The sequence below is a fragment of the Hyperolius riggenbachi genome, chromosome 11, assembly GCF_040937935.1.
Source record: "Hyperolius riggenbachi isolate aHypRig1 chromosome 11, aHypRig1.pri, whole genome shotgun sequence".
In the NCBI taxonomy this organism is placed as follows: domain Eukaryota; kingdom Metazoa; phylum Chordata; class Amphibia; order Anura; family Hyperoliidae; genus Hyperolius; species Hyperolius riggenbachi.
In genome coordinates, this window is record NC_090656.1 from 77,590,708 (window position 1) to 77,612,281 (window position 21,574).

At 44.3% G+C, this 21,574-nt stretch overlaps 1 protein-coding gene and 1 long non-coding RNA gene across 5 annotated transcripts in view; one reads left to right on the top strand and one right to left on the bottom strand.

Moving 5' to 3' along the window:
• KIAA1549L (KIAA1549 like) overlaps nucleotides 1-21,574 on the top strand; it is a 286,722-nt gene that overhangs the window by 157,601 nt on the left and 107,547 nt on the right. For 3 of the 4 annotated variants that reach the window (XM_068261355.1, XM_068261352.1, XM_068261354.1), the window contains 3 exons: nucleotides 4,508-4,683; nucleotides 8,214-8,341; nucleotides 11,340-11,366. In XM_068261355.1, coding sequence (XP_068117456.1) covers nucleotides 4,508-4,683; nucleotides 8,214-8,341; nucleotides 11,340-11,366 — 331 coding nt within the window. The remainder of the gene's footprint in view (nucleotides 1-4,507; nucleotides 4,684-8,213; nucleotides 8,342-11,339; nucleotides 11,367-21,574) is intronic. The other variant, XM_068261353.1, reaches the window with a different exon arrangement.
• Nucleotides 7,908-21,189, bottom strand: LOC137538925 (uncharacterized). Its single transcript, XR_011024902.1, has 3 exons — nucleotides 21,154-21,189; nucleotides 11,405-11,508; nucleotides 7,908-8,016 (listed from the first exon to the last, which is right to left on the bottom strand). It is a non-coding gene; the product is annotated as an uncharacterized lncRNA (long non-coding RNA).

Genomic DNA, 21,574 nt, shown 5'->3' on the forward strand with positions numbered 1-21,574 from the left:
GAAGCTGGCGGGACATGGGCATAAGAAACTTTCACCTGCTTAGGCCGGGTGCTAAATGCAATCGAATTAGGCAACAGTCCCGTCGCCTAATTTTAGAGCCTGCCAGCGCTTGTTGCTGGTGAGTTTGTGAATTGTATAAGGCCCATGATCTGTTGCAACGCAGAGATGTGAACATGTCCATACAATTGTATTGGCAGTGTGCAGAGCCGGGACAAGGTCCTCCAGCACCCAAGGCTGAGACACCAAAGTGCGCCCCTCCATCCCTGCCACCCCAGCCATCACACACTGTTTGCTATTAGACTAAGAGGGCCACAGGGCCCACAACCTCCCCAACACCTTAATATCTAGTTATCTGGCCTGCAGTCACTGCTATGTATCCCCTTTTCTTATTTCTCTCTGCTTCCTACACAATTAGGAATGACAGCTGAATGAATTGTGCGCCCCCTCCTACACTGCGCCCTGAGGCTGGAGCCTCTCCAGCCTATGCCTCGGCCCGGCCCTGGCAGTGTGTTTACTATAATGCATCATTATCACTTCCAAATGCCACCTGAGGCCAAGGCCATTGCCTGACTACAATCAGACAAAGATAGCAACACACAGAGCTAAGCTTGGTAATATCCTTGCAATCTATATAGTTGTTAGTGATGCTCATTCGGATTCTGCGTAATTGAAATTTCGTGAGGAAATCGGAACTTTGCAGAAACCTGATTTACCGCAACTCATCAATTTTAGCTCGATCACAGAACTCCGAATCATTTGACCAATCAGAGAGTACGGTAATTGTAGAGCAATCACAAGACTGATTTTCCTGTTTTTCCAATTTTTTAACTCCTCAGAATTTGGAAAAATGGATAGTCGGAAATCGGAAAATTGGAAAGTGGCGAAAATTGGAATGCCTGCGGAATCGGAAATGGGCATTTCCAGCTATCCCTATTTGTACTGGAAGGGTTCGTTCTTTCCCTCTTTGAGATACTCTTTAGGCCCCTTTCACAACGGGACGTTTACATTGCGTTGCATTACCCTTTTTTTTACCTCAGGGTGACACTAGGGCAGGGAAAGTCTATGGGGCCTTTCACACTGGATGCAATGCTCCGGAAGAGGCGCATCTGCCGCAAGAGCATCCGTGCGTTGTCGAGCGAGTAAGTCTATGTCGATGCAGTTTTTTTTCAAACCGTTTTCGCATTTCGCCGCAAAAAGGGGATTACCGCGTATTATTGCGTAAATCCCGAAGGCTGTTTTTGGATGGTGGGATGTGATCATCGAATCGCACTGCATCAAAAACGCTGGTTGGCAGTGTGAAACTGGCCTGAATGTGAGGATAAGCAGTAAGGGCTCGTTCACATTGCGTTCCACTCGCACTTTGGGCTTTTTTTATTGAGATTTTTTTTTCCAATCCCTGGCGCTTGGGTGGGCGTTCCGTTTTTGTGAAAAGCTCTTTTCTAAGCGCTTTTCCTGAGCGGTTTTTTAATTCACTCCCTGACGCAAGTCAGGAAGTGAACTCTTTGACCCGGAGAAAAATAAATCCAATGTATTTATTCCTAAAAACGTTAAATAAATCGCTACACAAAGCGATTTTGTGAAAGTTTGCGTTTTTCCTATACCTTCCATTGAGGCAAAATCGCCCCAGAAATGGTCCAGGCACCGCTTTGCTGAATGCGCGGCGCGCGGACCGCGCCGATATGAACCTTCTCATAGAGATTCATTGCACAAGCGTTTTGTGAGCGATCTTAAAAATCGCCTGCGCTTGAAAAAAGGCAGAAAACGCCCCTAGTGTGAACAAGCCCTAAATGGAATGGAAATAATACATCACCTGCAAACTGACTAGGAATCCATAATCCACAAGCCCTCCCCCATTTCCCAGGCACAGCATTAGGCAGTGTACACTGTGGGGAGCCCATCCGCTACGTGATGTTGTGTTGGTTACTCACTTCCACACAGTGGATGGATTGGACTCCAGCGTTGGGCATTAACAGGGTTTGTTATATTGATTTCCACATAATATCACAACATCCAGCAATTCATTTTCATAATGCTTTCATGGATCTTGGATTTGGCAAACGGCATAGCTACATTCTCTGAAAATTAATTTTCTTCCGGGTCTTGTTTACAGATCTGAAGAGATTTATTAATGGAATGTGTGCTAACAGACAGGCTGTACGAACTGGCTTGATGCCTGTCACTGCCGGCAGAATCTGCTGTGTGTCCTCCTGCAGCCTTCTCATAGCACTGGCAGCTCTTACCACATACAGGTTACAGGACCACTCTCCTGAAATACTGCAAAATGGAAAATACAGGAGTACACATACATGTAAAAGGCACATTTGTCTGAGAGTTAAAAATGCAGTTTAAAATACATTGCTAAGTAGGTGTCACTTATAGTACTGATCTGATGCCTCTGACCTCCAACCGGCAGGTTTTAGACTAGTCGAGCTCCTAATGGTGGATTCTCAGGATTTCCTTTATTTTCAAAAGCACTCCCCAGATGACAGGGGCACAGGCCAATTGCCAGGATAGCACATAGGCCGGACGAGTGTCATGTTTGTATAGATTTTTTCCAGGTAGTGCTTTTGGAGAAAAAAAAAGGAAACTTTGAGAATCCCCCAAGAGGAGATGGACTAGTCCAAAGACTGTCATTACTGGGGTCCTTAGGTAACCTAAAGTGCAGCTACAAGCTCTGTACTGCATACTGCACTAGAAAGCTATAGGCTAGAGCTTTGCATTTATAGTGCTTCTGATTGCAACATCATTACAATTTGGCTTCTCGATCACTTACCGAACTGATGTTTTTGATAGGGGAGTAACAATAGCCTCCACAACCCCTGTCATAAGTAGGGATTCTCACCGCATTCTGCGGAATTTTTCCGCGATTCCGGACGGAATTTGGTGGTTCCGTTCCGATGCGACGGATGTGATGCGATTGCTATAGCGCTATAGCGGAAATTCCGCGGAACGATGCGTAATTCCGGCGAAATGCTGATTTTTGTACACCAATCACAAGGAAGCCCCTAGAAGAAGCTTAAAGTAAGAACAACAGGATTTCTTCATGAAAATAGGAATTTCTGAACCAATCAGAGGCTTACAAACACCACCCAAACGGATTTCTGCATGAAAATCGGAATTATTTCAGCACCAATTACAGTCTTAACAAAAACCAATCAATCCTATGTTAGCAACCAGCTCCCTAGCTATCTCACTATCTTGCTATCCCAACCAATTTGTATAGGTCCCATAGCTTACACGACACCTCCTGCGGCGCAAAAACCACCGCCATGGGACCACCGCCAGGTCCCAAAGCTTACGCGACACCTCCTGAGGCGACAAAACCACCACCATGGGACCACCGCCAGGTGCCAAAGCTTACACGACACCTCCTGCGGCGCCAAAACCACCGCCATGGGACCACCGCTAGGTCCCATGGCTTAAGCGACACCTCCTACGGCGCCAAAACCACCGCCATGGGACCACCGCTAGGTCCCATGGCTTAAGCGACACCTCCTGCGGTGCCAAAATGACTGCCATGGGACCACCGCTAGGTCCTAGGTCCCATGGCGTAAGCGACACCTCCTGCTGCTGCTGCAAAACATTTTTTTTTTTAAATAAATAAATGAAAAAAAAAAAAAGGACCGGTGGAACAGCCGCTAGGTCCCATGGGCTACCATTTATCAAAAATGAGGTTTCATTTCTGATTACTTTAATTTTTCCGCCCGAATGCGGAATTCTGCGGAAATCCGCAAAATTCTGCGGAAATGTAATGGCGACGGAATTTAGCGCTGGCGGGATTACACAATTCCGGTGGAACGGGATTTGCTCTTTCCGATCATCCCTACTCGGAAGGAAGCCCTATGGTAGTCGGGGGCAGGGTGGCCTGGCACAAAGTAGTCATGCCTCTGGTTCATGATCAATGTCCAATCGTCAAAACGATTCAGCATCAATCAAGGAGACCTCCTTTTTAAAATAAATTTTCATAGCTTCTAATCTGTTAAAAAAAAATGTATAACGTGCAGATAGCTTCACCATTAAGGGGACTGGTTAAGATTAGGCAATTGATGAGCGAGACTCACCAAAACCTAAAATATCAGATTACCAGTAAATCCAATTACCAATTCTCTGATTACTGGGCTCTTGAAGTGTCTCACCAATCTTGACTTTCACTTAAAGGACAACTGAAGTGAGGGATATATGGAGGCTGCCATATTTATTTCCTTTTAAACAATACCAGTTTCCTGGCAGCCCCGCTGGTCTATTTGCCTGCAGTAGTGTCTGAATAACACCAGAAACAAGCATGCGGCTAATCTTGTCAGATATGACAATAATGTCAGAAACACCTGATCTGCTCCATGGTTGTTCAGGGTCTATGGTTAAAAGTATTAGAGGCAGAGGATCAGCAGGATAGCCAGGCAACTGATAATGCTTAAAAGGAAATAAATATGGCAGCCTCCCAATCCCTCACACTTCAGTTGTCCTTAAATAAATCTCTCCCTAATGTTTCTTCTGTTTCATCATACAGCCAGTCCAAGGTTTCGACTATGCAAAACAGCACCTCGGGCAACAAGGAGGCGATGAGGACGTCCTTCCTGTCACTCATGAGACTGTAGTGCCATCGCTGAACCTGTCACAAGAAAGGGACAGCACCAAAGATGGGAGCACAGAAAAGATGCTAAAATCGTCAGATACAAGAAAAAGGTTAGAGCTGAAACAGCAGTACTGATATCACTGTACAAATGAGCATATACTGTACATAAGAAATATATGTGAGCCAAGGAGTATTTAAAGAGAAACCGTAACCAAGAATTTAACTTCATCCCAATCAGTAGCTGATAGCCCCTTTCCCAGGAGATATCTTTTCCTTTTCACAAACAGATCATCAGGGGGCTCTGTATGGCTGATATTGTGGTGAAACCCTTCCCACAGTGTGACGACAGCAACATGGTTCCGACATCACACTGTGGGAGCCTTGTTGCATTGGGGGAAATAACAGCTGTTTACAGCTGTTTCCAACTGCCAAAAAAGCAAGCAGCATCTCCTTCCAATGACATCACCTGCCAGCAGTAAAAATATCACCATGTGATAAATGTCAGAATGTAAATCAGGGAGAGGAAATATTTTACAATGGGAAAACACTGACTAAATCATGTATACATAATTATTGTAAAAATGAAGCGCTTTTTGTATTACATTATTTTCACTGGAGTTCCTCTTTACTCCGAGCAGTGCAGAAACTATGGAAAGATGCATATCATTTTAAAGCTCTCTTTCTCCCCTTTCCAATGATATATTAACCACCACCCTATGCCTTTAGAGGTAGCCATACACTGGTCGATTTGCCATTAGATCGACCAACTGACAGATCCCTATCTGATCGAATCTGATCAGAGAGGGATCGTATGGCTGCCTTTACTGCAAACAGATTGTGAATCGTGCTGCCTGTCTCCCCTCCCCCCCTCCCCCCGTATACATTACCTGAAGCTGGTTCCGGGTCCTCTTCTCCGCACTGCACCACTTTCCAGCATCCTGCACCGCATCCCAGCGTACACTCTGTCACTCCGTGACCAGGAAGTTCAAATAGAGCGCCCTCTAGTTGAACTTCCTGGTCACTGGAGTGACACAGGAAGTTAATGTACGCTGGGATGGAGCAGGAACAGAGCGGTGCAGCGCGGAGAAGATGCCCGGGAGCCAGCGTCAAGTAATGTATACCTGCATCGGATCGGCCGCCGCTAGCGACGCGCTCCCCACCTGCGGGCGATCGACGGTAATTTCCCGCACGGCGCGATCGACGGACCGATCCGATTTCGGAAGGAAATCGGATCGGCGGGTGCGTTTAGTGCGAAATATTGGCAGCAGATTCGATCCCAGTGATCGAATCTGCTGTCGAAACGGCGGCAAATCGGGCCAGTGCATGGCCAGCTTTAGTTTTCGCTATTTTCGTGATCGAAATTGCCGCGACCGTGACTTCGATCACGAGAAAACTAAAAGGCGTAGGGTGACGATTTTTGGTATCGCCAGAAAGAGGAGAAAGAGAGCTTAAAAATGATATCCATCTTTCCATAGTTACATTGTATTACACAGGGCGACTTTTTCTGCTGAATGGAGCTGCTGACTTTGAGAAAAAGTCGCCCTGTGTAATACAATATAACTATGGAAAGATGGATATCAATTTAAAGCTCTCTTTCTCCTCTTTCTGACGACACCTATATATATACCTATATATTCGATATATAAACGTGGTTTATATATCATTGGAAAGAGGAGAAAGAGAGCTTTAAAATGATATGCATCTTTCCATAGTTTCTGCACTGCTCGGAGTCCCTTTAAGGTTGTCTTGGGTAGTGGGGTGGAAATAATTGCTGAATATTAGTGATCCAGGAAGCTTTGCCTAGGTTTAAGCAGTTAAAATATGCTACTGGGCTCCAAGTGTTTGCAACTCCCACTTGGGACATATTAGACGGTTAGATATGGGCAGTGAACTGTGCCCTTGCCAAACGGTTCAGCCACCAATCTGCCAGGGAACGAGTGCTATCCGGTTGCAACTGAATGGCAATGTGTGTGTCAGCAGCTGACACAAGGTGCAATTACTGCTCGGTAGGAAACTAACAGATGTAATGTCTAGTGGGCATGCTATTCCTATTGGGACTTGTATTTTAAAGCGCAACTGAAGTGAGAGGTATATGAAGGCTGCCATATCTATTACCGTTTAAACAATACCAGTTACCTGGCATTCTGCTGATCTCTTTGCCTGCAGTACAGTCTGAATCATACCAGAAACAAGTGTGTTGCTAATTAAGTCAGACTTAAATCAGAAACTCCTGATCTGCATGCTTGTTCAGGGTCTATGGCTAAAAGTATTAGAGGCAGAGGATATGCAGGACAGCCAGGCAATGTGCATTGTTTAGAAGGAAATGAATATGGCAATCTCCATATCCCTCTCATTTCAGGTGTCCGTTAAGGGAAAAGCAGGTGCTGAGGGGAGTGGTCAATTCACATAGAAACAGCTTAAAAAAATGTAAAAAACGTGCATTGCATTTGTGATTTGGCGGTCTTTTTTCAATGCGTTTGACAAGACATATGAGGCCCGATGCACAAACTTTGCTGCCAGAAATAATAAAAAAAAAACGCAATACAAAAAAGCACAGCCAAAAGTCACAAAACGCAGAAATGCACAAGGCAGAAAACTCATGCATTTCTGCACAGGCAAGTGTGTTCCTAGCCTTAAAAATGTTGTTCGGAATCACACACTAAGGTCACCCTTGCAGTTCATTTAAAAACACATAAATGGCACATTATGAAATCAGTGCCAATGAAATGTTCTTGTATGACGAAATGCATAGAAAACACATACACAGGTAGTCCCCGGTTAATGAATAAGGTAGGGACTGTAGGTTCGTTCTTAACCTGAATCCATTCGTAAGTCGGAACACATGGTGCCATTTCTGTTCCCTGTTCCTCCATTGTGCCCACCTGTGCCCCCAATGTCCCCCTCTGTGTCACATTTTCTCCCCTCTGCCTTCATTGTCCCCCTGAGTGCCACCTCTGCCTCCACTGTGTCCCTCTGCACTACCTCTCATCCCTGTCCCCCTTTGTGCCATCTTCTGGACCCCTTTATCCAGGGCTGGATCACAGGTTTGCTTTTGCAGGTGTATGCAGAACTTGGAACTTTCTCTATAGTATCGTGTACCACAGCAAAATGTAATTTTACTGAGTTTTAAAAAAAACATTTTTCTTTGAATTTTTTTAGGTTTATTTTCTCAAGAACTATATCAGAACTAGTATAAGGTCTATTTTTTTTTTTACTTGTTCCTATTTTCGTGCTGTTTGTAATGGAGTGTCGTTCATAAGCCGGGCATTTGTAAGTCGGGGACTACCTGTAATGTAGCTAGCGGGGGGAGATGTCTGCAGCCACTACTGCACATGAGATGATCACCTGATCTGTTCTGACTACACAGCAGTCGTCCCATATTTATGGTCGTTTGTGGAATCCTTCTGAACAATATTTCAATATTCTAGTAGACGCCTATTAGCCTACAAAGGAATAGACAGAAATAAAGACAGTGGTGTTACAGGGCTGCGTCAGGGAAAGTGGAGTGTTAGTGGGTGAGTAAGTGATAGAACAGATAGTGACAATAGCCCCCACTGCCTACACAATCTCTGACATTTTCATAACGTGAGTCCCAGGAAGGATGCCTAACACTTGTCTGTGTTTCTATGGTAACCTGCAGCCGGTCGCCTTGTGAAAACGGTTCCGTCATCAGCAACGAATCAGAGGATGCCAGTTCAGACAGGAGCACTCCGCAGAAAGGAATGGCTCAGCACAGACTGACAAAGGATGAAGCGCGCAAGTGGAATGGTGAGAGGGTAACTCTAGTACTATACATCATCTGCTGACAGCAAGTCCTCAGTAACACCAGAGGCAGAGCATGCCAGCCAGTATGTAGTGCCACATTTATCAAGTCACATGCAGAGAAAGCTAAAATGACACTGCAATGGTGACCCAGAGATTCACATTGGAATCTTTGTTTCATTTAACAATATAGACCACATTGGTTGCTAGGAGCCACTACTTAGCTTTTGCTCAAATTTTATGCAACTGAATTGAGAAAAAAAAGCAATCTGCCCTATATTTGTAAATACCATTTGTGCCATTTTCCACCATGCCATTAAACTCTCAAGATGTAATGAGGGGTATAAATATATTTAAATAATTGATGCATTCAGAGCAGAGTACATATCGGTTAAAGAGACCCTGTACTGAAAAAACGTCCCCTGGGGGGTACTAACCTTGAGAGGGGGAAGCCTTAGGGTCCCAATGAGGCTTTCCCCACCCCTGTAGCAGCAGGCAATCCAGCGCTGGCTCCCCCAAAGTCTCCCACAATCCTGGCTCGACAAGCCTGACAAGGCTTGATATATTTACCTTCCCTGGCTCCAGCGGGTGGCGCTGTTAGGCTCTTAGCACAGAAATAGACGGAAATAGTCGATCTCTGTCGAGTCCACACTACTATGCAGGTGCAGGAGACTTGCGCCTGTGCAGTAGAGCAGCCCGATAGCGATCGGCTATTTCCACCTATCCCCGAGCAGAGAGCTGATACTGCGCCTGCGCTGGAGCCAGGAAGGTAAATATTTACATCCCTGCTGTTCGGAGGGGAACAGCGAGACCGCTGTTGGACACAATAGGACAGGGGGAAGCCTCGATAGGATCCGGAGGCTTCCCCCACCCGAGTTGAGTACCCCCAAGGGAAACTTTTTCTCGTTACAGGCTTTATTTAAGACTATGCCTTCCCCCTCAAAAAAATAAAATGTATGCCTGATGGTAGATCTCCCCCCTGAGCAATGCCCTAACCTAAAAGTATGATTATCACTTACTTTCCCCCTTTCTATGTCTAACATCAGCCCTCTACATGAATTATTCCTAAAGGTAGCCATACATCTAGCGATGATGGGCAGATTCGACCAAGAGACAAATCTCTCTCTTATCGAATCTGATTGGAGAGAGATCTGATGCCTGCCCATACACCGCAGGCCGATTCCCGATCAATTTACTGCAGAAACTGATCAGGAATCGATCGGCCTTGTGGCACCACATCCTACCGCCTCGCCAACCCGATGCTTTCCCCTCTGTGCCCCGTGCAAGTGATACATTACCTGTCCGCAGCCTTCACTTGTCCTCCGCTGGCTCTGGGCACACTCCGTTCTCCAAACACGCACACCATGTGCTCGCTTAGTAACATAGCCATGTGTGTGATGTCTGACGTCAACACGTGCGTCCTTACTAGGCAACCACATGGGGCGCGCGTGTATGGAGAACGGAGAATGCCCGGAGCCAGCAGAGGACAAGTGGCGGCCACGGACAGATAATATATCATTTGTTCTGGGCACCGGGGGGACATTTAACATTAGGGAGTACAGTGCCGGGGGTGTCGTCCCCCTAAGAGAGCTAGTAAACCCTGGCAGAAACCAGGTTTTGTACCTGAGGGTGCAGATTGTGTGAAATAGAAGTAATGAAGAAAATGAATGCCATAACCTCAACAGTCAGACCGGTTTTACCATCTCTATGTAGTGTGAGGGTTTACCTACACAATCTGTTCATAACATTCAATACCTGTTGACCCTCATATTACATGGAGGTGGTAATAGTGGCCACTCATTGGCCAGTCAAAATTGAAGGTATGTACCAGGCTTTAACCTCACTAACATGCTAAACCTCCTAACAACTCACCTAATTTGGTAGTTCCACAGTGCATTTCCTGGCTCTAGCCAGTGCTGGAATGTCTGTGCTGTGGTCACATACTGCATGTGTTCTTGGCACTGGTAATCTTAGTACAGGCAGACCTTAGTGCAGAGCACATATTCATTCCTATGCAATGCTGGAGTCTATGCAGTAAGGTTATATCCCTTCTAGTCTCCAGTAGCTGAAAACAGAGAAGTGATTGCACTGGATAATTCCTGTACCCAATTAGCCAACCCCTATTTATTACCAATGTTATTTTAAAGAAGAATAACTACTGTACATAGTCTCATAAATTATATAAACATGAACTTACCATTTTGCAGCGCATGGTAATGAGTGACGTTCAAAAAGGAAGAAATATTGATGAATGTTGATTATTCCATTTAAAGGACCACTATTGCAAAACTCATAACATTTTAAATACATGTAAGCACGTACAAATACGAAGTACATTTCGTCCAGAGTAAAATGAGCCGTAAATTATTTTTCTCCTTTGTTGCTGTCACTTACAGCAGGTAATAGAAATCTGACAGAACCGACAGGTTTTGGACTAGCCCATCTACTCATTCTTCGGGGGGATTCTCAGGTTTTCATTATTTTCAAAACCACTTAGAGAATGTCAGTTGCTCCGTCCAACTGCGAAAAAAGAGTACAGCGAGCAGGGGGTCTGGGCAGCATCTTTGTATAAATCCTTTTCAGGGAATGTCTTTATTAAGAATAAAGGGCATGCTGAGAACTCCCCATGAAGAGATGAACTCTTTTCTTTCAGTCATTTCTTTCAGATTTCTACTACCTACTGTAAGTGACAGCTACATAAAAGAAAAGTAATTTATGGCTTATTTTTATTTTTATGTGTATACATGTATTTTACATTTTATATTTTTTCACGATAGTGGTCCTTTAAGACCTCATTTGATGTCTGTGTTGATCACCAGAGGTTTCCTCTCCCTCATTGACTTGAGTGTGATAGTGATAAGAGGACAAACACCAATATCATTTCTTATAAGCAGGTTTGGTGAAATATATGTATATAGGCAGACTAAATTCATACTAAATACACAATAGATTATGACGTTTATATAGCATAACCCTAAGATATCTTTTCTTCTTTAAAATTTAGGTCTTAAAAAACAAAAACACAAAATTGGTAAGAATATCAATGTTATTCTTCTGTAACTAACATACCGTATTAAGGTTGTTTGCCCGTGGCTCTCAATTAACCCATCTCTCCTTTACTGTCTGCATTGACTGATGATAGACGTCTTATGGATGCTCACACTGAGGTCCATCTAAAAGAAACAATTATGTTTCACACTTAGACTGATTTACTTAAAGTGGATCCGAGATAAACTTTTACTCATTGCATAATTGTGTTCCTTTCATATAGTTTATAGGGCATTCCTCAAGCCCAGTGGTGGCCCCAGGAATTTTTTTGGGGGGTGCTATGCAGGTGCTGGATAATTTTGAAGGGGGGGCTAGGTGGTTTTTGGGGGCGTAGCAAAAAAGAGGGGGGTGGCCAAAAAGAGGGGCGTGACCAACAGAAGAGCGGCGTGGTAAAGTGCCGGAGTATATTCCAGTGCTATATAAAGACATAATGATATGGTAGGATATAAGAGTATGGTCGGATTAGATTGTGAGCTCTTCCGAGAACCTGACTATGTACTCTGTAAAGTGCTTGATAAGATGTTATTGCTATATAAATATAGTATGGATATTACACTGACAGGATTAGAGTGTGAGCCAGCCTAGCCCCGGCCCAGGCCCCCCGCCCGCCCGCGCTGAACTGGGCCTCCCTCACTCACACAATTGGACTGGCTCTCCTCTCTCCGACTCTAGACCGCCCCACTCTCTGTCTCCAGTCCAGGCTCTGACTGACAGTCTCTCTCTCACTGCTCGTCTCTCGTCTCCACGCTCCGGGCTCCCTCTCTCCTCACGCCCACGGCTCTGCCCTCACCACACTGACACCAAGCGGCATGCGCAATTTTATGCTGAGTGACGTCATGTCAGCGTGCGCTGCGCACGTAACGTCTGGCGTCAATCGCCGCGGCGCACACAGCAAGGGGGAGCCTGAGCAGAGCACAGCAGCGTGAGTGGCGTGCTAGACGGGGCTGGGGCTGGGCTAGTGGGCTAGGCTAGTGCCTGGGAAAAATTAAAGCAACAGAGCGGCGCTGTACGAAAAAAAAAAATTCAAATCAGTACCTGTTTTTTTAGGGGGTGCTAATAGGGTGCTTGGGGGATTTTAGGGGGTGCTTCAGCACCCAAAGCACCCACCTGGCGCCGCCCCTGCTCAAGCCAAATACTTTTTTTGTTTTGTTTTAATACTCTAATTCCCTATAAACTAAACAAGCCTCGCCCACAGCTTTTCAGAGAGCCTTGGCACTCAGTTTCAGGTAGCAAGGGCTTATGGGAGCTCAGTCTGGGCAGGAGGGGGAGGAGGTTACTAGCCAGAAATTTCAGAGGCAGAGGGGAGGGGAAGGAGGAGGCAGGAGTAACATTTTCCACAGGCTGGAGATGCTATCAGCTTGCCTCAATGTAGTGTGACAAACAGAACATGGCTGCCCTCATTGTATCACAGCAATAAATAATCATACACTTTTGAAACTATTTGCAGCTAGATTTGCTGTGTAAACTATCTAAACATTAGATAAGATATATAGACAAGTTACTTGTTATAGTTACTTTTTCATCTCAGACCTGCATTAAGTATGGAGAACAGTGAACAACATGATATATCCAGCAAGCCCAGAATGGATTTATTTATTTTTTTAAAGTCTGTAATTAAGTGACAGTTGTTTACAACCGTTATCTGGGTCATGAGCTATTTTAAGTATAGGCAGCTGCCTACAGCTCCATCTGATAGAGGGGGCACAAAGAAATAATACCAAGCTTCCCATTTCTTTTTGTGCATTATCATAAAGTGGGATAACTTGATTGTAGCTGTAAACAGGTTAAAGGGGGTCAGGGAACAAATACCACCTAAAATTGTTATATGTGGGTGTGAAGTTTAGGGGTTCGCAGCCAGCACGCAGTACTCAGTTGTATAAAACACAAAGTCGGTTTATTTTGAAGCCATAAACAGCTTACACCAGCAGACATTGCAAAATAAATGGCAAGCTTACGTCAGCTTTGTAGTCCATATAGCAGTAGTAATAGCCCAGCTTATTCAGGTACAGTTCATTTAAGCCAAAACCACACAAACAGCAGTCCAATGTATGGTTTGGCTTCCAGCAATGTCTCCACACAGACAGTCAGGAGCTCAGCAGCACACATGCTCCTCCACATCAACTCCACACTGACTGCGTGAGAGCTGCTTCCTGATATGCAAATAGGTTAGAGCTTCCCTTCAGCTCTACAGAAAATCAGGTGTGCACCTGGGTGGAATAGGAAGGCCTGCCCTTCCATTCCTCCCATTCCAGAAGTCCGGTCCCGGAAAAAACAACAAAGGCAGTAAACTGGCTTGCTGCTAAACAATACCCGAACTCCCCTTCCAGGAAGTCCGGCCCCGGAAAAAACAACAAAGGCAGTAAACTGGCTTGCTGCCAAACAATACCCGGACTCCCCTTCCAGGTACACATCTCGTTTTAAAGGGACCACAGTCCAAATAATGGGGAAATGTACCTCCCGTCCTGTACCCCGCGCCGATGACCCCTACAGTGGGGCACACTGTCCACCTAATACAGCTATATGGGGGCACCAAAAAGCTACCTGATGCTACTACTTCTGACTGCAGCCCTCACCTGTGCTGTATCAGAAAAGAGTGAGAACTTCAGAAACGTTTGTGAACTACTGTTTATCCTTCTGCAGTTGCTAGAATTTTAATATATTTAATATTTCATGGATTTTTTTTAAATGTTCTAACTCTGCTTGCTGCACATGTAGCCACATAATCACCAATTTACTAACCTCTTGGGAATACCACTATGACTGTCATGACCCAAGTAAGGCTTGCAAATATTTTCCCCTTCATAGCAGATGATTTTTAAAAATCCAATCCTAATTTGGTGGATCATTTTTGTCCTCCACGCTTCTCCAACCTTCGTAAACCGATCCCTTAATGTCTGGATGAATTGTCCATTAAGAAGATGAAACACTAACTTTCTGTTTTGAATGCATTTGACTGTGACAGTCCGTGACATGGGGTTTGAAGAGTGGAGAACTTCCTTTCAAAATACTATTTCAAATTGATATCTACCAGAACTGTGAAACGCGATAAGATTGGCATAGGAGAGCCACTTAGTAAAGGATAGCAATGACTGCACTTGAGTGAAACCATTGGTGCATTTAGAACTCAGCTTATGGCAGTGTGCCGAATCCTGAGGTAATGCATCTCCCTACATCCAGCTGACACCTTGCAGTAAACTGAAAGGACCACACCCTGTATTGTCTCTTCACTTACACTGTCTTAGCTTTGCCATGCATGAGGCAGTTATGTTCCTCAGAGGATTTAGAAGACTATTTCTATTCTAGAAGGCTCTTTTCTTCTGCATGCCAGTTCAGGTGTATTGCTGTTTTGGAATCCCTTTGGTCATTTCCCCTGGACAGTTTTTTTGAAAACCTTTTTCTGCCTAGAATTCAGTAGGGCGGGATTTAGACATTTTACCACACAAGGCCCACTGTCTTCAAACCCTGCCCTTGGAAGGACCACAGCACAGGGTGGGGGGAGCACAGGACCAGTGCTCCACTGCTCGCTCCTGTGACACGACCTGGGTTTGTGACTACTGCGGTTTATATGTTTGGCAGCCCACTGCCCGCCCCTTGCTTCCTGGTACCCTAGGTCATGGCCTTTGTGGCCTTGCCTCAAATCCAGCATGGCATTCAGTAAACCTGATAATTGTAAGTTCTTTTGGCTGAGAAGCATAAGAAAACATAGGCAAACCTACAAGCTCTGTCATTCCAAATTGGTGGTTATTACATAGCAAAAGTCATACTGAACCAAACTGAAAGGTATTGAATTAATGACTGTGTAATTTCAGTTATGCAGAGGCTCCTGCAGCAAGAACCTTTAAAAAAAAAGATTCAATTTTTTGTTAGACCAGACAAGGTTTACAGGGTCGGCAATAACCTTTAGACTGGCCTCACTCTATAGATCGGCAGTAGCGGTGCGGTGTGGCCCTAGGGCTGCACCACCAAAACACGCCTTTGGGGATTACCACGTTAGTATGTGGTAACCCCTGCCTGGAAATTGGTCAAGCAGGAAGTGGCGCTCACTTCCTGTTGGCGAATCGATCACGTGCGTGGAAGCGTATTGCTAAAATACGCTTCCACGCATGTGCGACATGTAAAACTGCGGCGGTTCATTTAAAAACACGCATGTCGCCATAGACTTACATGACTCCCGGTCTGCCGCAGGAGCTGCATGGTAACATAGGTATGCACTCGCATTACATAGGGTACTTCCGACACAGCGCCCCGCAGACTTCGTGATTTAACCCATACATTTTTATTGCCCTAGGGGTAGGCTGCGGTAAAATACCGCACCGCACCACTGTGAAAGAGTCCTAAGTGATCTCCATCCTAAAAAGTCTCAGTAAATCAGACCCAGTGAAGTCAGTATGATATTGTTCTTGGAATCCATTTGGCAGTGTGGTTTTATTTTTGGACACTTATGTCAGTGTGTCGTTGTTTTGGAACACTATTCATTCATTGTCTTATTTCTGAGCCCTATGTGCTAGTGTGATATTATTCTTGGGAACAATGTGACAATGAACCATTGCTCTTGAACCTAATGTGTTAGTGTGAGGCTGACTTAAACCCTGCACAAGTAAATGATTGCTTAGTTAGTATTCTTGGGCAACAAAGGTAAGTGCACCTATGCACCTGAACCAATGTCTGATTGTAGTTTTGTTCTTGGCCCCTTCAAGTCAGTAATAAGCTTATTGTTGATCTTGAACCCCATATGTCAGTGTGGCTGCAGCTCTTGAGCGCTTTGAGTCCGACAGGAGAAAAGTGCTATACAAAAGTGAACCCAAGGTGAGAGGCATATGGAGACTGCCATATTTATTTCCTTTTAGACATTACCAGTAGCTTGCAGTGCTGTTGATCTTTCTGAAACAAGCATGCAGCTAATCCAGTCAGATTTTTTTTTATCACAAACATCTGATCTGTTCAGGGTCTACGGCTGAAAGTATCAGGGGCAGGGGATCAGTAGGGCAGCCAGGCAATGTGCATTGTTTAAATGGAAATCAATAACTTACCTTAGGGTTCCTCCCCTTTATTTGTTAAAGAAACTCTGTAAACAAATTTTCATCCTTATTTCTTCTATCCTATAAGTTCCTATGCCTGTTCTAATGTGGTCTGGCTTACTGCAGCCTTTCCTACTTGCACAGTGGCTGTATTATCTCTGTTATATGATCTAATCTTCTCTCCTCTGTCGGCTCTGTCGGGCTGTGGCACTCAGACTGGAATGTGCAGGGCTGCTTGCGATTGGCTAGAAGCTATACACACCCTCTCCAGGCCCCCTGCAGGCTCTGTATGACTCACACACTCTGCTCATGTGAGCCTATCACACGCTGGTTAGTTTGTTTGTAAACACTGCCTAAAACTGGCAATTACAAGCCAGGTTTACAGCAGAGAGTGGCAGAAACAGCACAGAGGGGCCCAGGAGAACATAATGAATAGAATGGTATGCTTTTTGTTGTAAGAATTTTAGAGTACAGATTCTCTTTAAATTCACTCCGACACTTTGTGACCATATGTATGCCTGCACGCCCGATATGTCTGTCAATCACTGCTTCATTCAGTTCTTGCATAGGCATGTTCATAGCTCCACAATATGCTGTCTATCCATCTTAGACTCTGCTCTCATATTCTTTATTACATGCATCAAGGATTTCTCCAAGTATTTGACTTTTGATAGCAGTATCAACCCTTCTAGAGAACCCTTCCCGTTTTAGTGTACTTCTGTTTACAGATCTGCATTAACAGCGTGGTGGTGATCTGTGATATTTAGACCAGTGTGAGGGCTGGTGCACACCAGAGCGGTTCTGGAGCATTTTTAAAACGCTTGCAGGAGGAAAACCGCATGGCTTATGAAAGTGGATGGGATGGTGCACACCAGAGCGGTTTGTTTTCCCTCAAATGCAAACTCGGGGGCTGCAGCATTTTTTAGATTTCTGAGGCTTTTCTGCATCAATGTTAAAGTATAGGAAAGTGGAAAACCGATCTGAAAAACGCTACATCAGAGCAGTTTTCCAGGTGTTTTTGTTACAGTTACAGCTTTACTGTAACAAAATATAAAATCTGCTACACAAAAACGCTCCAAAAAACGCTTGGCATGTTTAGAAAACCCCTCTAAACATGCCTAGAATCGCTTTGAAATCTGCTTCAAAAACCTCTATCATTTTGAGGATCTGCTAGAGGTTTTTGGTGTGCACTGGGCCTAAGTGTGTATTTGTTGCTTATGTACTGCACAGGAGTCATATAGTTCAGTAATCCCAATAGATTCCTCACTTCAAGTGAGAGGTGGGTGCATTCCACAATATCTATATATGATTAATCCAAATACCCTAACTCAGTCTCCATAGTGACTAGAGAGGAAATGGGTCAAGTGTGATTGAGTACATGACTGTAGCTGTAAAGCTCCAGTTACTTTAATGAGCCTCCTTACAATGCAGGTGTTTTTTTGCTATTGTTGTTATTGTTTCTGTATTTCAACTGAGCATGTGTTGTTCTACTATCACCAGTGTTAATAGGCTATCGTTTTGGATCCCAGCTCTCAGTGTTTTGCTGTTTGTGGACCTCAGGTGTCAATGCTCCTTTATTTAGGCATCCCAGATGTCAGTGCAGAGTGCCACTTCATCCCAGCATCAGCAATTCTAGCCAACAAAGGAGCACAATGTCTGTCACTGTTTTTTAGCCTTGTGCTGTACTGCGATAATCAAGATTTTATCAGCATGTTGGCAGCAATTCCATGCACCGTAATGGTCACAAAGGGGCTCTGATTATGAGCTATAACTTGCATTAAGCTGTCAAGGTTAGAGTGAAAATACGACCGTAGTAACGCGGAACGACTTGACCTACAGCATTAGCAGTAAAGACTCATCACGGGAGTCTAGAATGCTTAGGCTTGACAGAAGCTTCACACTACTGCATTTTGTAGCCTACCACATATAGCAAGGCAATACTGTAATAAGATTTCCATAAAATATATTTACACCTAGCATTTGGGTTTATGATACCAAATATATAGTTGACCTACATAAGAAAACATCTCAGGGAACTTGTGTTCAATGCAGGGAATTTTTGTTTACAGAACACAAAAAGTATTTGTGGAATCAACTATAATTTATTTATATACATTTTACAATATAATATACACTGAGTAGCCAAAAAGTAGAGACATTCTCTAATAAAGAGCTGGTCCACCTTTAGCTCTGATCACAGCTGATATTCTTCTTGTTATGGACTCAACAAGATGCTGATGCTGTTGCTGATGAATGGTGGCCCATGATGACATAATGGCAGCTCTATGTTGGGTCAGATTGGACGGTGGCGTTTCCAAGCTTTAAAGTGATCTTTCGACTTCATCCCTCAAACGCTGAAAAGGATTGAGGTCAGGGGACTTTGCTGGCCATGGAAGCAGGCTATGCTCTGATTGATGTTCCTCAAACCAATTTGAGACCAATCGAGCACAGTGGCAAGGGCCCACAACAGGCATCTTTTCCTTTTTTTCTGTGATACCAAAGGCCCTCTTGATGGTCTTCTGCTGCTAAAGCCCATGCTTTGCATATCTGTTTTGTTGTGCATTGGGATATGCTTTGTGATGCACCTGCATTGAATTCATCTTTTAAGGGGAACGTCAGCCTAAACAAACATACTGTCATTAAGTTACATTAGTTATGTTAATTAGAATAGATAGGTAATATCATTTTTTACCCACCCTGTTTTAAAAGAACAGGCAAATGTTTGTGATTCATGGGGGCTGCCATCTTTGTCATGGGGGCAGCCATCTTTTTGGTTGAAAGGAGGTGACAGGGAGCATGAGACACAGTTCCAACTGTCCTGTGTCCTGATAACCCCTCCCAGCTGCAAGAGCTAGGCTTCAAATGTCAAATTCAAAATTAAATAAATATAAATTTCACCAAAACAGCAGAATGAGAACAACAACATCAAAAATCCCATCATGCTTTGCACAGCATCAGGGGAAAAATGCCCGGGCAGTTTTCTTCTGTGCAGCTAAAAATGAGGCTTGTATAAGAGAAACAAAATTCTGATGCTGTGAAACTGTTAAAGAAACACCAGGCCTTTTCAGTGCTGCTGAGTCGATTTTTAGTCTGGAGGTTCACTTTAATTTGTGTTGTTGCCCTTCTGTTGCTGCGGACTATGCGTGCTACTCGCCTTTTACCTCTCTCTTGTTGACCAGCCTTATTTGAACAGAATAGTCCTTTTCGCTTGAAGTTTTGTTTCTCAACTGCCACTCTCTAAACACCCAAGATACTGTTGGGCGAGAAAATCCCAAAAGAGTTGTTGTTTCAGAGATGCTTGCGCCAGTTTTTGCACCAACGATCATTCCTCATTTAAAGTCACTTAAATCTTTCATCTTACCCATTTTGACATTAACTTCAGTAATAACTATGTCGTCTGAGGCTGAGCGTTCCATATATAAGTAACGCCGTGTTGTTACATCACACTATGTCACTGTTGGACTATTCTACTTTCAAATAATAAGACTTTGGTCCATACTAACATGATGGCATTATGCAGATGCTGCAGATTTGTCGGCTACACATTCATGATGTGATTCTCCTGTTCCACCACATCCCAAAGGAGCTCTGTTGGATTGAGATGTGATGGCTGTTGAGGCCTATGGAGTACAGTGAATTCATTGTTGTCTTAAAGAAAAAGGTTGAGATGATGTGAGAGCTTAGTGACATGGTTCATAATCCCGCTGGAAGTAGCCATCAGAAGATGTGTACACTGCGGTCATAAACAGAGAAGCATGGTCAGCAAAAGTACTAAGACACCCTTTTTGTACCAAGGGGCCCAAAGTGTGCCAAGAAAATGTCCCTCAACCCATTACACCTGCAGGCCCAGATTTACATCCCTGGAGCCTATAGGCACAGATGTCCTGGCACCCTAGATTTTGCTCTATATGAACTCACAAACCCCTGCTGAACCGCACCGCAAGTGTGCTGGCTGTCCTAGCTGTCACTTCCCTTATCCATCATAGGTAGCTACAGGTGCCCCTTAGTACAAGGTAGCAAGAGCTATCCTCAGTATTAAGTAGGCAGAGGGGCCCCCAAGTATTAGGTAGCTAGAGTTGCTACCAACTGAAGGTAGATGTGGTCAATCAAATGCAGAGACCCTGGTGAGTAACCTCTCATCAGGACTCTGCATAGGTAAGGATAGAGGGGGGCACTTGGGGAGGAGAGTGAGCAGCCTTTCCATCATCAGGCGCCTGTAGGCACGTGCCTACAGTGACTTATGGTAAATCCAGTCCTGGCAGCCTGAGCTATTGACCAGCACAGAAAGGAAGACTGGGTCTCCACCTGGATTAGTGCAGTTATAGCAAAGCGATTTTTATTCCATAGCAGCAAAAAGCACACAACGTTTCGGCGCTAGGCCTTTGTCAAGTGACACTTGACAAAGGCCTAGCGCCGAAACGTTGTGTGCTTTTTGCTGCTGTGGAATAAAAATCGCTTTGCTATAACTGCACTAATCCAGGTGGAGACCCAGTCTTCCTTTCTGTGCTGGTCTAATTGAATTTGCACCTTGATGGATCCAGGTGCTGACTGGTCGACTCCCTGGTACTGAAATTACTATACACAGTTGAGCTCTGGGACTTTCTTTTTTCCTGTAGCCTGAGCTATTGACCGTAGTATCTTTATGTCCCAGTTGAAATAGAAAGTCATCAGCCCAGGCAACGTTATTCCAGTCTTGTGTTGTCCAGTTTTGGTGACTATGTGCAAATTGTAGCCTCAGTTTCTCATTCCTACCTGACTGGATTAGCACCCAGTGTGATGTTCTGGTGCTTTTGCCCATCTTTTTAAAGGTTCGACATGTTGTGTGTTCAGCGATGGTGACATTTTCTCCTAGGTGATATTTTCACATTATAAAACAAAATGCCATTTAAGCCACCTGCAAGTAAGAAAATACTCTTGATTTTGAAAGTACTTTTCTAATACTTTTTTTAATTGCAGAGTTCAAAAGTTATTTTAAACAGAATACAAAAAATGATCTCCTGAGCAGTGGTGTAGCTAAGGAGGTTTTACATGCCCACCCCCAAGCACTCTGTACATAACAACTTGTATGGTGCACCAAAACCTTCCAAGGACAACCACGGTATTAGAGGGGCAAGCAGGGGATGGGGAATACTTTGTTAATAATTACCGATATACAATGCATCTATAGAAGTAA